The following is a 20,883-nucleotide window of genomic DNA, read 5'->3' as shown; positions in this document are numbered from 1 at the left end:
GCTCTGAGTGCAGCCCCTCCCATAGACAGAGCGGGGGATGCATGCAGAGTGCACGGAATAAGTGACATGTCACTTCTTAGAACGCGCGCTTTGGGCAGCAGCCAAAGCGCTGCACTCTAATACGCCACGTGCGCACGTCTCCTGCATAATCTTCATAGATTGTGGTGGGAACGCAGGACGCATGCAGTTACGCTGCGGTGCAGATCACCGTGTAACTGCATGCAAATACGCAACGTGCGCACATAGCCTTAGGCGGGCTTTGCATGTTGCGACATCACAAGCCGATGCTGCGATGTCGCACGCGATAGTTCCCCGCCCCTGTCGCAGGTACGATATCTTGTGATTGCTGGCGTAGCGAACATTATCGCTAAGCCAGCTTCACATGCACTCACCTGCCCTGCGACCGTCGCTTTGGCCGGTGACCCGCCTCCTTCCTAAGGGGGCTGGTCGTGCAGCGTCACAGCGACGTCACACGGCAGGCAGCCAATAGCGGCGGAGGGGCGGAGATGAGCAGGATGTAAACATCCCACCCATCCTTCCTTCCGTATAGCCGCTGGCGGCAGGTAAGGAGATGTTCCTCGTTCCTGCGGCTTCACACACAGCGATGTATGCTGCCGCAGGAACGAGGAACAACATCGTACCTGTCGCGGCACCGGCATTATGGAAATGTCGGAACCTGCACCGATGATACGATAACGACGCTTTTGCGCTCGTTCATCGTATCATCTAGGATTTACACACTACGACATCGCAAGTGACGCCAAAAAGCATCTCTACCCATGAATGGTCTCAAGATGCTATATTATTGGTATGAAAGCAAACTCATAGAGATCACCTTTGACTTCTTTGGACAATCCTTCTTCCAGATGTCCCAAAGGGGTCTGAAAGGGGCTTACTCGGACAAAATAACTTTTTCCCAGTCCCCAACAGAGTATTCCATGTACTTTCTACAGAAAATCAGTCTGCAGGAAGTACAGGAATTTGACTGCAGAGAGCTAGAAGAATTATAGCCCATAGACAAAAAGTGAGTGCTACAATGAGTCCTGTATGTCAGAAAGAAGACCAATGCCCAATCTTTGATTAAATTACCATGAGCATTGTGTCATGTAAAAAAAAAAAGTATCCTGGGACAATTCAAGTGTGAAGTTGCTTTTCATCTAAGGGAATGGTATCGTTCACAATTTTGCCCAAGAACACTGTCAAGAGTAAAGAATGCTATCCAATAATCATCCATCAAGAGCAACTTCCACTAACAAGCAAAGAGTAATTTGGTGATTAATAATCCTTTTTCTGGCATGATGTAGACCATGTCACAAAACAAAAAATCATGATCAAGTGGCTCAGTGAACAAAACATTGAAACTTTGGGTTCATGGCTATGAAATTACCAGATCTCAGTACCAATAACAGCCTATGGACAATCCTCAAAAAGTTGGTGAACAGACAAAAACACAGCAATTTAGATAAATTCCAAGAACTGTTTAGGTAACAATAGGTTGTCATGAGTCAGGATTTGGCCCAAAACTCGATATCCAGAAGTCTTCAAAAATAAAAGGAAAACACTGTAAATATGGAGTCTTTACATAAACTTTATCCATTTGTCAATAAACATTTAAAAACTTATGAAGTCTTAGGCTAGGTTCACACTTGCGTGAACAGTATCAGTTTCATTGCGTTGTGTGACTGATGCAACGGATGTGTTGCTTTTAGTGGCACAACAAATTGTACAAAACAACGGAATCAACTTTTTTTATTTTTTATTTTTATTTAACAGTTTCACCGGCGGCAGACTATTGTGAACGATCAGCTGATCACCCGGCCGCCGGGTGATCAGCTGATCGCTCCCAGCAGCCGGTCGCCGGGTGATCAGCTGATCGCTCCCAGCAGCTGGACGCCGGGTGATCAGCTGATCGCTCCCAGCAGCCGGTCGATCCGCTGATCGCTCCCAGCAGCCGGTAGACGGGTGATCAGCTGATCGCTCCCAGCAGCCGGTTGCCGGGTGATCAGCTGATCGCTCCCAGCAGCCGGTCGCCGGGTGATCAGCTGAATGTGTGCAGGGGGGACGGAGTGCAGGGTGGGTGGAGCCGAGCGGGGCCATGGCGCTGAGGACAGGTGTGTGTGTGTGTTTGTGTGTGTGTATAATATATATATATATATATATATATATACATATACACACACACACACACACATGCGGAGTGGAGTGCGGGAGGGGGCGGAGCTGAGTGTCGGGCTCCCTGCACACATAACCAGGGTAAATATCGGGTAACTAGGCAAAGCACTTTGCTTGGTTACCCGATATTTACTTTGGTTACGGGTGCAGGGAGCCAGAGAGCATGCGTAGTGAAATCCTAAGGATTCCGCTGCTCCAAAAAAACGTTACATGCTGCGTTCCTCCCGCTGGGCAGAAGCAACGGAGCGTCGCCCAGCGGAAGCAACACAGGTCCTTTTGGCACAATCCGACATCCATACATGTCTATGGGAAACAGCAGAATCTGTTAACTGATTCCGCTGGTTTCCAAAAGGGCGGATTGACACGGAAGGAAAACAACGCAAGTGTGAAAGTACCCTTACACAAAAAAAAAATAAGTTGCAAACCTTGAAAAAACTAAAATTTGGGACAGTCTAAAAATGATCACAAATCTCGGGGTAGTGACGCCCTGTAGATCGGCAGGAAAGCATATTAACCCTATAATGCGCAACCATAGAAATCTACAATAGAAAACAAGTAACCTAGCAGGCCTGCGAGGCCCCAGGTATGCGTTCTAAAGTTAAAAGAATTCTATTATTGTGCCACGTAATAGCCCATATAATCCAGGATGAGGAAAATGGAATAGTATATTAGCAGCTTTAGACAGTTAAGGACAGGTTCCCTTTAAAGAACACCTCAGAGAAGACTAATAAAAAAATATTATAGAAAAACTTCAAGATAGGTAGCTTAAATTTGATAAGTGTAATAGTCCAAATCAGGAAAAAAAAGCAATTTTGAGATTAGATAGATCTAATATATAAAGCCGAATGTGTGCGTGTGTGTGTGTGGTGTGTGCGTGTGTCCGGGATTGGCATCTGTACCGTCGCAGCTACAGCCACAAAATTTTGCACACTCACACGTCTGGACCCCGAGAGCGTCATAGGCTATGTTGTGAGGCGAAATTTTAACCCCGCGCGTTCCAATTTACCAATCAATTTTGCCCCTGTCTACATATTGGGGAAAAAGTGAAACGAAAAGTGTATCCACACCGTCGCATTTACAATCACGAAATTTTGCACAGACACCTCATGTGACCCAGGGAACGTCGTAGACTATGTTTTGACAGGAAAATTTAACCCCGCGCTTTACTCTCCAAAAAACATGCCTCCATTAAAGTAAATGGAGCCTGGAACTACAGGTTATTTGTAGGAGCGGTGATTGGTTGCTATAGGAACAAAAGACATTCATAGTATAAGAAGCTTATATGTGAGGTAATAAGATGTCGGTGGGGACACGGGGAAAGAGACAGACGGGGAAAGAGACAGACGGAGCACATTACTTGGCCAATTTAGTTAAATCTGTGTGGAATATCTGTGGTGTTGAAATATATGTTGTGAAATGCTTCTATTAGCTTAGTTTTTGCCTTTTAATAATTACATTTCTATTTGTTTTGTGGTTTTTGTGTGCAGAATAATTTTTTGTTAATACATTCTATTTTGTTAACAACAGTTATTAACTCGGGCGAAGCCAGGTAGTACAGCTAGTAAATATATATATATATATATATTATATATATATATATATATTATATTAATATATATATATATATATATATATATATATATATATATATATATATATATATATATATATATATATATATATATATATATATATATATATATATATATATATATATATATATATATAACATATATAACAATGGAATATAAATAGAATATATATGGGCTTCAGGACAGAAAATAAGAAATTAAGACAAACTTACTGTGTAGGTGATTGCAGCCAACATTCCTATCAAGGTCAAGGAGCTGATGGAAAATGACAAGCCATCCAAACCATCTGAAAAACAATTTGTCTTATGTGGTGACAACTCTTTCATGAAAATAACATAATAGATTATTTTTTGCTAGTGTTATTGCTGTTCCAAATTACAAGCATCATGCAATCCTTTCAACAATTATTTACATACAACAGACATCTCTGTTTTATACGAAGCAGAAAGCAAATATACTAGTACTGGTCCGCATATGGCCGGCAAAGAAATACTAAAAAAAAAAAAAAACAAAAAAACAAAAAAACAAAAAACAAAACCCATCTGTCTAAATAGAAGAAAAAAAATCCCATAATGTAGATGACATTTTGTACAAAACTAAAGAGAAAATACATTTGTGGCATTGGATATACACGGATATTATTCTTTACCGAGATCTACATGTGAATTATTCCATGTCCATACCAATGAGCAGGCTGCGTGCAATAAGCAATGTAAGGAACTGAAGGAGAACTGGAAAAAGAGCCGGACATGGCTCCAGGAATATTGCCTTTATTTACATACTAGGGAAGGCTGGCGTCTGGAGAGGTGGTGAGCCTACAAATGGGTCAATCGGACAATAAAATCAAAGAAGAGCTGCTGAAAATATGAAATAAAAGTAAAAAACAATACACCTAGAGCTTGGAAAATCCTCTGGGAGCAGCAATTATGGCGGCTTTCTCCATGTCGGGATTGTGAAACAGCTGTGCTTCTTCTAAGCAGCTGAACAAGAAGTAATGGCATATGTGTTTATCTAATCTACACTAAGAGGTTGTCAGTTACGTTAACCCTTCATAGAGGTAAATTGATTTGGAGAACCTTGGGAATAGTTCGGATCTTGTTTAAGGACCATTTTTGTGAGATGTTTTTGTTTTTTTATTGCATTTTAGAGCCAACACCGGATATGAATCAAAGAGAAAGGACATGTATTAGTCATGTTTTTAACCTCACCACTTTATGGCCATCAATGTCAGATGAGCCGAGGTAGCTTTCATTGTTAAGTATAGGGTTGGAGTCTGTCCATCAGAGTCAATGCACAGAGAGCTGTCGTATTTGGAGTAACGGTCATTACTCCAAGATGGCAGCCCCCAGTGTTTCAGTAAAAATAGAATTAAATAAAAACTAAAAACAAAAAATGAATTTAATTTTGTATTAAAAATGTCATTCTATAATCACTATTATTAATACAAAAATAAAAAAACGAGACAACGTCTCTTTAAATTAAACACTAAAGACAGAGCCTCAGAGAGATTGGTGTCCAGTCCTTTGATTTTAACAGTTCACCCTCATATTACAGTGGAACCTTGGTTAACGAGAACAATCCGTTCTGGGAGTGTGCTTGTTAACCAAGTTACTCGTTCAGCAAAGCAAGATTTCCCATAGGAAATCATTGCAATGTTTGTTCCACAACTTGTTAAATGTCCCATCCTGGTGCCATATTGTGCCATTCCACACACGTACAAACATGCACAAACTCACACAAACACATGCACGCACGCACGGACACATTATGCTTACCTTACCTTCCGTTCCGTTCCATCGCCGGTTTCCTGGGACTTGCTGTTCTCCGGTACGGGCTGTGTATCGGGTTACCATAACGACGAGGGAGGAACTTCCGCTGCCAGAACGCTGACGTCAAAGGCAGGAGCCGCTTGCCTCTGATTGGCCAGCACGTTGCCTTTGAGTGGCGATGACAGAGGAAGCTCCTGCTTCGTCGCTATGGTTGCCGATGCACAGCGGCAAACTACAGGACCCAGGAAGCCGGGGATGGAACTGAAGGTACACATAATATGCTCACCTTACCTTCCGTTCCATCGCCGGCCTCCTGGGTCTTGTAGTTCGTCGCGATGTACCGGCGGACTACAAGAGCCATGAGGCCGGCGATGGAAAGGAAGGTAAGGTGAGCATAATACTGTATGTATGTGTGTGCTCGTGTGTGTGTGTGCTCGTGTGTGTGTGTGTGTGTGTGTGTGTGTGTGTGTGTGTGTGTGTGTGTGTGTGTGTGTTTGCGCATGCTTGTGTGTGTTTGTGTGGACTGCAAGTGCGGGTCAAAGCGCGGTGGATGTACGAAACCGGAAGTGTGTGCGGTGAGTATTTTGCTCGTACAGCAAAGCTTTCTCGTAAACCGAGTTACAAATTTACAGAAAGCTTTGCTTGTTAAGCGAAATTCTCGTTAAGTGGGTTACTCGTTAAGTGAGGTTCCACTATATTCAACTTTCTATGACAAATATTACCATATAGATGGCTTAGGAGGGTTGTGCCCACTGACAAATTTCCTTCAAGTCCAAGTAGGTGTTATCAGACCGTTTTCACTGGAGGTGTATACTACTTCTCCCTGTATGACACTGACCATTTATAAGCAGACAGCAACTCTCAAAATAAATAAGAACACACAAAAGCTTAGAGTAGGTTTCTGAGTGGGTGAAATGTAATCACACTAATGTTTATTATTCTCAAGCAACTTGTAATTGTTTTTTAGTGAGATCAGAATGGCACTATATAATCTGTAGTGACAGCAGAGTAGGGTGATTACAAGTTGATCACAAAAGACACAAATCTGAATACTGACTTCTCCAGACAGGTACTGTGGTGGCAGGGGCACTACAGCAGAGATGACCGTGATAGGAGAGAAGTAGAGCTGATAGAAGTATTTGTAATGTGACACTGCTAAATTCAGCTGCGCTGCTATTCCCCCCTGAGAGACCTCATTTGAAAAGTGTTAGTCATCTATGCTTTCTAATCATGCAGGAGGTTAGACCAGGATCATTATATCACACACACTGAAAAACCTGCTGTAAGCTATGGTGGGTGAATGTTCTTTCCTTTGAATGTTTTTCCAGCTTATGCACAGGTTCACAATGAAAACTATCTGATAACGCCCACTTGAATTAAAACAGGTGCTAACTCATTATGTGCCAAATATTTTGATTGCCAATATTACAGCTATAAAAAGGTGAAAAGTTTTAAAAGAAGAATTCTATTCCACTCTGCAGCGACTATTACTATGTTTGTTGAGCTCAACATGAAAATATGATGAAAGGTCCACTTTAATTGTAAACTGGAAAAAAAAGGCACCTTCAAAAACGACATATCTGGCATTACCACATTCATAATGATCTATACTTTAAAACTATATTATCATTTATTGTACACTGTGAATTGTGAAACAAAAAGTGAAAACATGAAAAACTATGCCAGAAGTGTCATGCCTTCATCTTGCCTCACAATAAATTAAATAAAAAAAAAAAAAATACTTGTTCTGATCTCTCCTATGTCAGTCACCAATCTTTAAGTTTGATTATTTTAGATACATACAACATATATGTTGTATGTATCTAACGCTTTTCACATGTGCAGGATAATGGCACTTAATGGACAGCCACCACCACCTTATGCAAAAGTAATAAAACCCAGTAAGAAAAATCTGGGAAGCCTCATCATAAATTCATTATTATTTCTTTCTCCTGGGCAAGTAGCCCCATCAAACATTACAAACCCCACAAATTAAATATTAGGTACATCTGTGGTGTCCTGTGCCTGAGTCACTACAAATAAAAGCTACATTTGTATAAAATGTAATAATAGCTACAATATGTATAAAAATGTACTGCCAAGTTTAATAAATTTGGCTTTCTCTATCGTTTCATTGGGGGACACAGGACCATGGGTTATGCTGCTGTCACTAGGAGGCTGACACTAAGTAAACAGAAAAAGTTAGCTCCTCCTCAGCAGTATAACCCCTGAGCCGGAGGCGGGCTCAATCAGTTTTTTGCTTAGTGTCGTAGGAGGCTGATGTGGGCCGACTGGGCCCCCTTCAGCCACTTGTTTTTTTGCGTATATTTTTTCATTTTTCTCTCGGCGACGCTCGTCGCTCTCATCTGTTGGATTTTTCTTTTTCTGCAGGTATCGTTTTCTCTACCTCAGCTCTCGCAGCCCGTGTGGGTACCACTCCCCTGGGTCGCAGAAGCTTGACTTGCCGGGCCCTCTCCCCCGTCCAATTCCACGGTACCACTCCCGGGTTGGCACGCGGAGCTAATCCTTACGGGGCACCCCCTATTCACTCTGCGGTATCACCCCAAAGGGTGCAAGGGGCATACAGCAGGGACTGGACCTCGCAGCGCGTCTGGATGATGATCGGGCCCGCAGCGCTGCCTCACTACAGAGGGGCTCCCTACCCTCACCGGCGTCCATCTCCCTGCCTGCCTGCCTCTTCTTCTTCTGCGGCCCGCAGCCAGCCCTCCGGTGTGCGGAGCACACGGACACAGGTGCAGAGCTCCACGCCTGCACACTGCCAGATGCGGCGCCGCCGACCAGGTAGGACACTCCCCCTACCTTCTCCCGGGCGGCTACAAGATATAGGCCCCGGTCCGGGCCTACTCACAGTCACCGAGCACCTCGGCCGGTGCCCGGACATTGCTGCGCGCTGCCGCTCCCGCAGGTAGGACCGTCGGTCTCTACCTTTCCCTGCGCCGGCTGTTTCTAATTTAGGCCCCAGTCCGGGCCTACTCACCGGGCGCCCCAGCCGCGTCTTCATCCGGCGCTGGACTCCTCTCCACACCTGCAGTGCTCGGCCGGTACCAGCTGCCGCGCCGCCGCTCCCGCAAGTAGAACCGCGGTCTCTAGATTCATATGCGCCGGCTGCCTCAAAATTTAGGCCCCGGCTTCGGCCCTGTCTCCGGCGTCACAGGCCCGCCCCCTGCCGAATCGTGATTGGCCGCCGGCCGCTCCGTCCCCGCCCTCCGCTCAGCCCCACGCATCACAGTGGGGGCGGTGGATGTTTTTTCCCGCTCTCCTGGGCCCGCCTCCAGCCTCCTCAGCGTTCATTGAAAAAAAAAAAAAAAGAGAGGATTATGTCAAACTCCTGGTATGCGGTTTGCTGACGCTGCAGCAGCCAGTATATCAGGGGAAAATAGACCCAAGTTTTCAAGGATTATTAAATACAGTGGGGTTTTTCTTTTACTCAGGGTTTGCGTTTTGTACATTAGATTTTTTAACCCTTCAGGTGCCTTTCCGGGCTTTGCTCAAGACACATCCCAATAGGGTTAGTCTATAGAGCTCTCAGAGCTGAGTTTTTTAGTTATTTGGGACCGGTACCTCAAGTTTGCGTTTCCCTTAACGGTAATTTTTCGCACATAATGGCAGATTGGTGTTGACAGCTACCGCAGTCCCTGGCACCGCTCGCCACAGTATCTCGCCCCTGCCGGCTGGTTAACGCCCTGTTTCAGGCCATATATTCCCTCGCTGACGTCCCTCGGGTTCGTGCACATGCGCTGCGTCCCCCGCCGACGCTTGCTCATACCATCCACAGAACGGCGCCATTCCCTCGGGGAGACGGGTCCCGTACCAGGGACCTTTTTCCTAGGCTAGAAGCGGTCCCGCCAGGTCTCGTCTTTCGTGGCCCCCCAGTGTTTCCACCTTATTCCCCAGGTCTAGACTGCCCTTCCTACGGTAGTCTTACGACCCCTCGGGTGTTGGCCCAGGCTTTCCATCTACGCTGGACTCCGAGCAGGGCCTGGATGTTTTGGCGCAGGACGTATAGCATGCTAGAAACGGTGAGTCAAGCCGTAAGGCTACGGTCAGCCCCTCTTCTCTCCGTGCACCCAGGTCTCCTTTAGGGCGTTTGGAGCAGACCCTTGATGGGCTCGGGGGACATCCGGAGTTCGCCGAGTTACCGTGTGTTCACAGATAACCACCGGTCACGACGTTTACCAGCGGTAAGCCATGTCATTGTCATTATTCCCTTCTCCAAAGGAGTGTTCGGAGAGTATGGCCATGCTACACTGGAGTCTTGGATCACAGACATCTACCAGACACGGCGGTTACCAGCGGTAAGTCGTGTGTTTTTGTCATTATCATTCCCCCGAAGGGCTCTGGAGAGAGGGGGCAGTCACCTTGCAGAGACGAAGAGGGCAGGCCCCTGCGGTTTCATTGGAATACAGTTCGCCGTGTGACTGCGTTTTCACGGATAATCCCAGGCCTCAATTTTTAACAGTGGTAAGTCCTTTTATTGTCATTACCCCTTCTAGAAAAGGGGCTCCAAATGGAAAGGGGCACCCCACCCCGTAGTCGACCCGTCTGTGTTCCTCCGGGATTCTCGTCCCGAACGTGGCGTCCTTCAGAGAATCAGCGAACTCCATACGCAGCGGACCAAGTTCCACCTATGCCGTCCCAGGACTGGTTATCATCTTCAGTGAGTACCCTCTCTTCACATACCTGGGGCCTGCCTGCCGCTCGGCCTGAGCCTCTACCATCAGTGGGTCCACCCGTCGAGACCTCTGACTAGGGATCAGGAACGCAGATTCGGCATCTAGGAGGTCACTGACTTCCCTTCCGACTTTAGGGAACGCCCCTCTGAAGATAGGCGAGTTCAGTGGCCCCCCTTGGCTACGTCAGGGTAGAGTACTTCTCTCCCCTAGACTACGTAAGGGAAGGGTTCATCCCTTTCCCTGCATCGACCCAGAGGCATCAGGATCGTTCCCTCACACTAGGTCCCAGCCCGTTCACGCCGCTCTCGTCAGGAAGCCTCCTTCCCTCCAACAGTCCCTCCGCCTTGCGTGGCAGGGGACCGTTCCAGTTTTTTGTAAGAGCGCTGGCAGGGACCTCTGTCCCTGCGCACCCTACTCTACAGGGCTGCCAGGTTCTCTACGCCCAAGTACGGCCGGGAGGCCCAGGGTTCTCCCTTCAAGATTCCTTGCTTGAGGTTTAGACCGTCACATTCACTTTCCGCTACTAGGGTAGCTGAGATACCGGAACGAGTCCTCCCAGACCCCGGCTCGGTCCATCATCCCTTAGGCATGGTTTTTTCGAGCCCGGTCAGGGGTAGCTACTCCTCACGCAGGAATAGTTTTCCTTCCTGGCACAGAGTCCCGCGTACCCTTGCCACCCGCTCCCGTTTTGGCTATGCGAGACCTCGGCAGCCTGTGCAGGCGATAGTGACGGTGCACGTACCAGATTTCATCCTTCTCTCTCCAGTGGACCAAACTGAAGATCGGAGACAAAGAGGGTTCCGTCTCCACGGTTGATCCGCCAATCTTCTCATAGCGGACCAGTCTTCGTAATCGTCCCTTGAGAAGCTTCCCTTCCCTCCGCTGGAGGATATTATCAACCGTCACCAGTCTCCCGTGCTGGGGTATGCTACCCCCACTTTTTTCCTCGGCACGGTCCCGAGGGACAGCCCTAGAGCTTTGTTTTCCCTTCAACATTCCGGAAGCCAGAGTCATCCGGTTAGCACGGCTACAATTCTTCTCTGGGTCGGGCCTTGCCCAGTCAGGTTCCAGTCAGACCATACCACAGCGGTGACGTGCATCATCCGCCAGGTAGACACAGAGAGTGTCATGGCAAAGGAAGAGGCCAAGAAGTTTTTGCCCTGGGACGGGTCCATTAACTCGCTAATCTCGGCAGTCCATCCCCGGCATGGACGTTTGGGACGGCCGATTTTTTCGGTAGGAAAAACCTCCCTTGGGGAAAGAGCTCCTCAACAGGGAAGTCACCAGTCAGTTCACGGGCGAGGGAAGACCTCCAGTCGTGGACTTATTGTTCTCCCGTTCCAATTTTCAAGTCAATAGTGCTTCGAGTGTACCACCTGCTCTGGACTAGGTGACGACACCCTCGACCGGTCAGTAGCCTGTTCAGGTTCTCCTGCATCTTCCCATGATCTCGAGGGTTCTCAGGATGGACCAAGGCATCGATGCCTCTGGAGTGACCCAGGCGAGCATAGTTCGCATAGCCTACTCAACTCCTCACGAAGGCCCCGGGGCTCCTTCTCGACCGCCAAGTTCTCCGTGTCGGGGCCCCTCTCCTCTACCAGGACTCAAAGGTCCCAAGTTCGACGGCCTCACCAGTGGATCACGGGTACTGCAACGGTCAGGTCTGTTGGCAAGAGGATTACAGACAACGTGGAGGGCCGAGAATCCAGTTTCCTCCAGGATCTATTTCCACTAGGAAAGAGCTCCCCCGGTGGGTGAGGACCACATCTTCCCTCCTTTTTGCTGGCATTCTTCCAGTCAGATCCGAATGCGGCCCTCCCGCGCGTCCCCGTATCGGCCAGGTGTCGGCCCATTTCGCTTCGATTTTTTTTTCGGAGTCTTTTCACTTCCGTCCTCCAATCAGAGCCTTCGCTCAGAGAAGCGTCCATCTGGCTCGGCTGTTTCATCGTTCCCTAAGAACGTGGGTTCTTTTTTCCAGTGGGGGGTTCGTTCAAAGTACCCCCTTTTTTCCCGGCCCCACCTGTTTTTTGTTAGGTGGGCTCCTCGTGGCCATCTCGTTGTTACAGACAGCATCAGGGCGGACAGCCCTCTTGTCGTTCTTCCCCCCTTTTTGTTTTTCCAGCGCCTCCAGCAGGACAAGGGGAGGCTCCGGCCAGAACTCGTCGTTTCTGTCCAAGGCAGCTCGCTGTTTCCTTCCAGAAGAGGTGTTTAGTATTCGGTTTTCGGTTCTAGTCTCCTCTCTCAGCCGGAAAGGGGCCTAGTTCGTTCCAGAACTGGTATGAGCCCTCAGTCTTGCATGTCTGCAGGACACCCTGTTCGGTTATACCGACAACCAGTCCACCTTCGGCGCCAGGGGCCAGATTTTTCACATGGATCTATTACTCCATATGTGAAGACTATCGCATGAAGGGCGGACTTCCGCCGCGGTCTACCGAGCAAGGGGTACCCCTTTGGACGATTGGACTCCAGATGTCGTCCGTCCAGGTTCCCTGGGCCGCCACCCGATCTAGTCGGCATGCCTTTACTAGTTCCTACCAGGCTCACGCCCAAGCTTCGGCAACGGCCAACTTTGGAGTAGGGTTTGCGGGTGGCAGTGACACACCTGTAACAACGTAAGGGCTTGTAAGTCTGGCGCAAGCCCGACGGGGAAGCGGTTGCCTTCCTATCTCCGGTGATGGTTTTTCTTCCCACCCAGGGACTGCTTTTGGACGTCCCATGGTCCTGTGTCCCCCAATGAAACGATAGAGAAAGAAGGATTTTTGTGTACTCACCGTAAAATCTCTTTCTCTGAGTCTTCATTGGGGGACACAGCACCCACCCTGCTTGTGGTATTTGGTATATATATTACCTGTCGGTTACCTCAGTGGCTATTTCCCAGGCCACTGGTCACACGACTATTATTCATAGTTTTTATCTGTATTATCCAGAATGGTTGATTCTCCTCCTACTGCTTGTGCACTAAACTGATTGAGCCCGCCTCCGGCTCAGGGGTTATACTGCTGAGGAGGAGCTAACTTTTTCTGTTTACTTAGTGTCAGCCTCCTAGTGACAGCAGCATAACCCATGGTCCTGTGTCCCCCAATGAAGACTCAGAGAAAGAGATTTTACGGTGAGTACACAAAAATCCTTCTATCTTTGCTGTTCACTACATACCATGTTTCCCCGAAAGTAAGACAGTGTCTTACATTCTTTTTACTCCCAAAAGTCCCACTATCTCTTACTTTCGGGGTATGTCTTATATTGGAAAAAAATCCCACAGCAATCGCAGCAAGTCTCCATGCAATGTACCGTATGGGGACTTGCCGCGATTGCTGCACATGAGGGCACTGAGGCTGCGTGTTTTTGTATGTTGTCCGTGGTCCTGATGGACCACGGACAACATTACTGCAACATGTCTCAGTGGCCGAGCGTTCGGCTGAGCGCCCGACCGCCATGTGACAGCTCTCAGCTCGGCCACCTGCATGTCAGGGCACTCAGCTGAGCGCTCGGCCGCTGGCGTGTCAGGGCGCTCAGCTGGACGCTCGGCCGCCGGCATGTCAGGGCGCTCAGCTGGGCGCTCGGCCCGCCGGCATGTCAGGGCACTCAGCTGGGCGCCTGACCGCCAACATGTGACGGCTCTCAGCTGGGCGCCCGACCGCCGGCATGTCAGGGCACTCAGCTGAGCGCTCGGCCGCCGGCATGTCAGGGCGCTCGGCTGGGCGCCCGACCGCCAGCATGTGACGGCTCTCAGCTGAGCGCTCGGCCGCCGGCATGTCAGGGCGCTCAGCTGGGCACTCGGCCACCGGCATGTCAGGGCGCTCAGCCGCCGGCATGTCAGGGCGCTCAGCTGGGCGCCCGACCGCCGGCATGTGACGGCTCTCAGCTGAGCGCTCAGCCGCCGGCATGTCAGGGCGCTCAGCTGAGCGCTCGGCGGCCGGCGTGTCAGGGTGCTCAGCTGGGCGCTCGGCCGGTACTGTAAAGAAGAACTGGGCGTTCAGCCGCCGGCATGTCAGGGCGCTCAGCTGGGCGCTCGGCCGCCGGCGTGTCAGAGCGCTCGGCTGGGCGCCCGATCGCCGGCATGTGACGGCTTTCAGCTGAGCGCTCGGCCGCCGGCATGTCAGGGCGCTCAGCTGAGCGCTCGGCCGCCGGCATGTCAGGGCGCTCAACTGAGCGCTCGGCCGCCGGCATGTCAGGGCGCTCAGCTGAGCGCTCGGCCGCCGGCATGTCAGGGCGCTCAGCTGAGCGCTCGGCCGCCGGCGTGTCAGGGCGCTCAGCTGAGCGCTCGGCCGCCGGCGTGTCAGGGCGCTAAGCTGGGCGCTCAGCTGGTACTGTAAAGAAGAACTGGGTGCTCGGCCACTGGCATGTCAGGGTGCCCAGCTGAGTGCTCGGCCGGTACTGTAAAGAAGAACTGGGCGCTCGGCCGCCGGCATGTCAGGGCGCTCAGCTGAGCGCTCGGCTGCCGGCGTGTCAGGGCGCTCAGCTGGGCGCTCGGCCGGTACTGTAAAGAAGAAGAAAAAAAAAAATAAAGCTTTCCGTTTACTGTCTTACTTTCGGGGTACGTCTTACATTAGCCGACCCCCCCAAAACTCCCACTACGTCTTACTATCGGGGGTGTCTTACTATCGGGGAAACACGGTACAAACACACATTTGCCTACACTCCCTTACTGGGGCTGTTCACTTGATAGACAAAACGTAGCTTGAGTGTGCACACTAGAAGGAGAAAGGGAGGAGGTTAGGTGTGAAGTAAATTCAGAGACAGTTATAGCTGAAGTCGGTGTGAGGTGAAGTGAGGAGTGTAATATGGAGACGGTCCTGTCCTGAGGCGACTGCTAAAACCTCTGGAGGGGCCAGCTACACATTGGCATTGTATCAGTTCCTAGGTCACCAGGACTTCCAAAATCAGTGGCAAGCTGAGAGAGTACTATTAGTCTATTTATAGGGAGCAGTGAATTGACACGTTTGAGTCTGGAAACTTCTGGAAGAAAAAGGGATTTTTCCTTTAGGATTCAAGTCGCCTGCTCGCCGGAAGGGATTACAGATCCAGAGTTCTCTTGTCTTGGAAATCCCAGGATTCTAGTACACCCATCCCCAAGTAGGGAAGTAGCGGCAGGAGGACCACACTACGACCGCACAGCAGAGAAATCAAACTCTCATTGGGGCAGGATGATCCACCATTATTGTGAAGAGGTGAGAAATGTTCTGGAATATTTTGCATAGCTCCAGTAAAAGGTAAAAGCTCCTTGTTCTCTCTCTGGCTGAATTACTCTCTGCTGCGCCATCCCTACTTCAACATCCCCAGGAACCAGCCCTAGTTGGGGGGATGAGGGGACAACCCTTTGGCACTCTGCATCACCACCTAACTCCTGGAGACCTTCAGCAGTGTCTAGCCATACCAAAGCTCAACATCCCAACTGGTGTCAAAATCTCTTTATTTTATTTTTCTTTTTTTAACCTCCATCACAAAAGCCTGTCGCTCATACCCGGTACGATCACATCACCACTTGTACCCGCCACCATGGCATTCGAGGTCTACCTTTTGCGGCACACATCCTCTTTACTATATGGCAGGGGTGGGGAACCTTTTTTCTGTCGGGGGGCCATTTGGAAATTTCTACCAACCTTCGGGGGCCGCACAAAATTATCAATGTTTAAATGAGCCTGCTATATTTGGTGAAGCAATTAATTAACTGGGGGCATGGGGCTGGGGGCACAGACACCACACGCGGGGCTGGGGGCACAGACACCACACGCGGGGCTGGGGGCACAGACACCACTGGAGGGGCTGGAGGCACAGACACCACTGGAGGGGCTGAGGGCACAGACATCACTGTGGGTAGGCACAGACATCACTGGGGGGAGGCACAGACATCACTGGGGGGAGGCACAGACATCACTGGGGGGAGGCACAGACATCACTGGGGGGAGGCACAGACATCACTGGGGGGGGCACAGACATCACTGGGGGGGGGCACAGACATCACTGGGGGGAGGCACAGACATCACTGGGGGGGAGGCACAGACATCACTGGGGGGGAGGCACAGACATCACTGGGGGGGAGGCACAGACATCACTGGGGGGGAGGCACAGACATCACTGGGGGGGAGGCACAGACATCACTGGGGGGGAGACACAGACATCACTGGAGGGAGGCACAGACATCACTGGAGGGAGGCACAGACATCACTGGGGGGAGGCACAGACATCACTGGGGGGGAGGCACAGACATCACTGGGGGGAGGCACAGACATCACTGGGGGGAGGCACAGACATCACTGGGGGGGAGGCACAGACATCACTGGGGGGGGAGGCACAGACATCACTGGGGAGGGCTGCACACACGACTGGGGGGGGCTGCACACACGACTGGGGGGGCTGCACACAGGACTGGGGGGGCAGCACACAGGACTGGGGGGGCAGCACACAGGACTGGGGGGGCTGCACACAGGACTGGGGGGGCTGCACACAGGACTGGGGGGGCTGCACACAGGACTGGGGGGGCTGCACACAGGACTGGGGGGGCTGCACACAGGACTGGGGGGGCTGCACACAGGACTGGGGGGGCTGCACACAGGACTGGGGGGGCTGCACACAGGACTGGGGGGGCTGCACACAGGACTGGGGGGGCTGCACACAGGACTGGGGGGGGTGCACACAGGACTGGGGGGGGTGCACACAGGACTGGGGGGGGTGCACACAGGACTGGGGGGGGTGCACACAGGACTGGGGGGTGCACACAGGACTGGGTGATGGGCTGCACATAGGATTGTGTGGGGGTGCACACAGGACATTGGGGGGCTGCACACAGGACTGGGGGAGGGGTGCACACAGGATTGGAGGGGTGCAAACAGGACTACTGGGTGATGGGCTGCACACAGGACATTGGGGGGCTGCACACAGGACTGGGGGAGGGGTGCACACAGGACATTGGGGGCCACACTGCGCTGAGAGTTTCATGCAACTCTGGGGGAGAGGGTTTACAGAACTGGTGTGGGGAGGCACAAAGCATTGGACAGGGCACATAGCAGCAGAGGGTCGGCGCTGGACTCACAGCAGCATTGCACTCACATTATCGGAGTGCAGGAGCCGGACACTGCATCAGAAGGAGAAGGCAGGCACTGATCTCCGGAGGGCAGGGGGCGGATACACAAGGCTAGAAGCTGTGAGGCTGCTGTGGACTCGCCCACAATTGGCACTGGCCGACGGGAGAACACATTGCAGCACAAACAGCAATGTGTGGATTTAAAGGGCCGGCGGCAGCAAACTGCGGTGACAGCACCAGCACTGCCTCCCTCGGGAATCTGCCCGGGGGCCACATAAAAGGTCATGGCGGGCCGCATGCGGCCCGCGGGCCGGAGGTTCCCCACCCCTGCTATATGGTGTTGGTGGAATAAGAAGTGATATTGACGTGTCCAATGACTATGGTCACTGTCAGCACCTCATGAAAACAGGTGGTCTTGCAGGAAGGAAAGGCCTCATCAGGACAGGGAAGGGAGACAGTGATGCTCAGGTTTTATCTCCTAACTCCATAAAATACTCAGCTGCAACCAACACTGCCGAGTGAGTAGTTACAGACAATATCTAAGGTAGCCTATGGCCTAGGCTGAAGGTTACTAGCAAGGAAGTCCAGCCATTACTGGGTGTCCAATATTTGTTAGGAAAATTACATTAGTGAACAAAAGAAAGAATAATATCTGACAAGCAATAAGCTATTAACAATGAAATGAATAATAAATTTGATGAAAGTAGCAAAAATACTTACAACTGCTACCAAGCTCTTGAAAGAGAATCTTGATTTTATCAAACTCTGAGATGTTTTTGCCTGAAGGAATATCCAGTGGTGCAAATGCACTAAAAACAAAATCAATAATTATATATGGCAGTAAGAGCTTTGTTTCCTTTTTTTGTAGAAAAGAAAAAGGAAAAAAAAAAGCTAAAAGAAGACACATACCAGATTTATCACTAAATACAAGCAGATATACTATTCGATAACACAAACTGACAAAAAAACAAGAAAAGCACCAAGTAACTATTAGAATGGAAGATTTACCAGGAAATACTTATCAATTTCTTTGCTCTCTACATTGCACAGGTTGTTTGCAACAGATATTTTGGTTTAGCATCACAGCTAATAACTACACATTTGATAGCAAAAAAGCCATTTTGTAATGTATGTACAGTATATCACAAAAAAGAGTACACCCCTCACGTTTTTGTAAATATCATTGTATCTTTTCATGAGACAACACTGAAGATATGACACTGTGATACAGTGTAAAGTAGTCAGTGTACAGCTTGTATACCAGTGTAAATTTGGTGTGCCCTCTAAATAACTGAACACAGCCATTAATGTCAAAACCGCTGGGAACAAAAGTGAAGAAATGGCTCACAAGTGGGGGAAGATGTGACTCATCAGTGGAGAAAAAAAAAAAAAAAAAAGGATTTCTCAGATATAGTAAGCTATTTTACAAGTTTTCTTTAAATTCCCCTGTACTGTTCATTAATGCAGTTTTGTTGATTTGCTTTTGGGACATTGTTTTTGTTTGTTTATTTTTGCTAATACCAAAGTATACTTTATTACTTTCTTTGTATGTGTTTTTTTTCTAGGTTTTCCTATGAGAAAAAGTGTAATTCTCTGTTTTAATAAAGAAGACTACATAAGGTGTTATACCTATCAACTAACATTTGGCATTTACGGGAAAATGTTTTTTGAGGAAAAAGAATAACGAAGCTTGAATTCACAATGGAAATACATTTTTTGCTTCATATTTTTAGTTTTATTGAATTTCCAGAAGACAGGGCTGCTTTAGCGTTCTTCAGCCCCTACCTACAAAGGTTTTGGTTTTTTTTTCATAACGCAAAACAATAATTTTGTACAGATGACTGACCCTTCTTTTCGTGTAAAGGGATTAGGTAGATTGAAGTATGAAAAAATGCTTAATTATTGTGATAATAATAGAAAAGAGGCACCCCCAGATTAAAGTGAAAAACTTGGAAAATTTATTAAACATTCGGTCTTCGTGCATGAGACGTTTCGGCCCAGATTCTGGCCTTTGTCAATGACTGAAAATAAAAATAAATAAAAATAATAAATATCGAAAATTAAATAAATTAAATAAGAGTTGCCTACCACTGATCCAAAGCCTACAAAGAAAAAAAAACGAAAAAAAAAAAAAAAAAACAAGTACTACTGCTTACCCAGAATTATTACAATTTTGAAATACGGTATTTTATAGAAGAAATCTTAACAAAAAATATTATTATTATTATTAATAATAATAATAATAATAATAAAGCCACTCAAAGTCTAGTGCTTTGTAGGGATTTCAGTTTTTTTCTTGCCTAACTATGTATCAGGGTCCATAGCAGCAAGCAATGCTCTCAGAGGTATGGCAATACCTCTTGTTTTTAGCTGTGCCTGTAGTTAGATGTGGTCTAGTTGTGCCTTGCTGGTGCGCTGTATCGAGGTGCACAACAGTGATTGAATACATTTCAATGGGCAATGACCTTAAAAAGTGAATATCTGCAAGTGTGCTTCTAACATTTTGGTGCTTCAGGCAAAACAGTGAAAAAGAACCACACATCGGTAAAATCGGGGGGAAAAAAAAAAAGGATAAACTGTGTAGGTCAGTGGAGTAGCTAGGGGTTCAGCTCAGGGGGGCCAAACATCTGAGTGGGCCCCTAACCAGGTAACCGTGATAACTACGGTGGAGGAGACTAATCGTGGGTATAGGAGATCCTCAGCAGATGACACTGATATTACCACTATATGGTGACTATATAGTGGTAGATATCAGCCCTGCAGCACATACAAGAGATCACAGTACAGTTAGAGATAGTGCAAAACAAGAATGCCGCGGAGACACCATCACATGTTTCTCAACGCTGGCAGGAAACTAGCCAGGTCTTTCTCCAGGAAGGAACAACCTTGGGAAAGGCTCCAGTCAAGGAAACCGCCTATACCAAAACATGGTATCCATCCACAGACAGCTGTTTCGGGGTATTTGCCCCTCATCAGTGTGGAGTAGGAGACTGGCTAGTGGGAGCGATGCCTAGTAGAAGACTGCATAGGTAAAGATTGGTGACCTCGGGAAGATCAACATCCAACACCGCGGAGACACCATCACGTGTTTCTCAACGCAGGGACACTAGAACAAGGCCCCCTAGGAAAATATGCAAAACAAGAATGCCGCGAAAACACCATCACATGTTTCTCAACGCTGGCAGGAAAATTCCCGGTGAAAGACCTGGCTAATTTCCTGCCATCTTTATCCAATGTAGTCTTCTACTAGGCATTGCTCCCACTGGCCAGTCTCCTACTCCACATTGATGAGGGGCAAATACCCCGAAACAGCTGTCTATGGATGGATACCATGTTTTGGTATAGGCGGTTTCCTTGACTGGAGACAGCCCTTCCCGTGGTTGTTCCTTCCCGGAGAAAGACCTGGCTAGTTTCCTGCCAGCGTTGAAAAACATGTGATGGTGTCTCCGCGGCATTCTTGTTTTGCATATTTTCCTAGGGGGCCTTGTTCTAGTGTCACTGCGTTGAGAAACACGTGATGGTGTCTCCACGGTGTTGGATGTTGATCTTCCCGAGGTCAACCATCTTTACCTATGCAGTTAGAGATAATGACTTACGGCTGACATTCTTTCGGATGGAATTATTCACTTTTTCCA

At 48.7% G+C, this 20,883-nt stretch overlaps 1 protein-coding gene across 2 annotated transcripts in view; it reads right to left on the bottom strand.

The window, feature by feature from the left end:
• Positions 1-20,883, bottom strand: part of LMBRD1 (LMBR1 domain containing 1) — a 298,140-nt gene that overhangs the window by 154,808 nt on the left and 122,449 nt on the right. For both annotated transcript variants that reach the window (XM_075338441.1, XM_075338442.1), the window contains 2 exons: positions 17,969-18,057; positions 3,977-4,050 (listed from right to left, as the gene is read on the bottom strand). In XM_075338441.1, the coding sequence (XP_075194556.1) occupies positions 3,977-4,050; positions 17,969-18,057 (163 nt within the window). The remainder of the gene's footprint in view (positions 1-3,976; positions 4,051-17,968; positions 18,058-20,883) is intronic.

The sequence above is a fragment of the Anomaloglossus baeobatrachus genome, chromosome 3, assembly GCF_048569485.1.
Source record: "Anomaloglossus baeobatrachus isolate aAnoBae1 chromosome 3, aAnoBae1.hap1, whole genome shotgun sequence".
In the NCBI taxonomy this organism is placed as follows: Eukaryota; Metazoa; Chordata; class Amphibia; order Anura; family Aromobatidae; genus Anomaloglossus; species Anomaloglossus baeobatrachus.
This window is presented reverse-complemented; position numbering and strand designations above follow the sequence as displayed.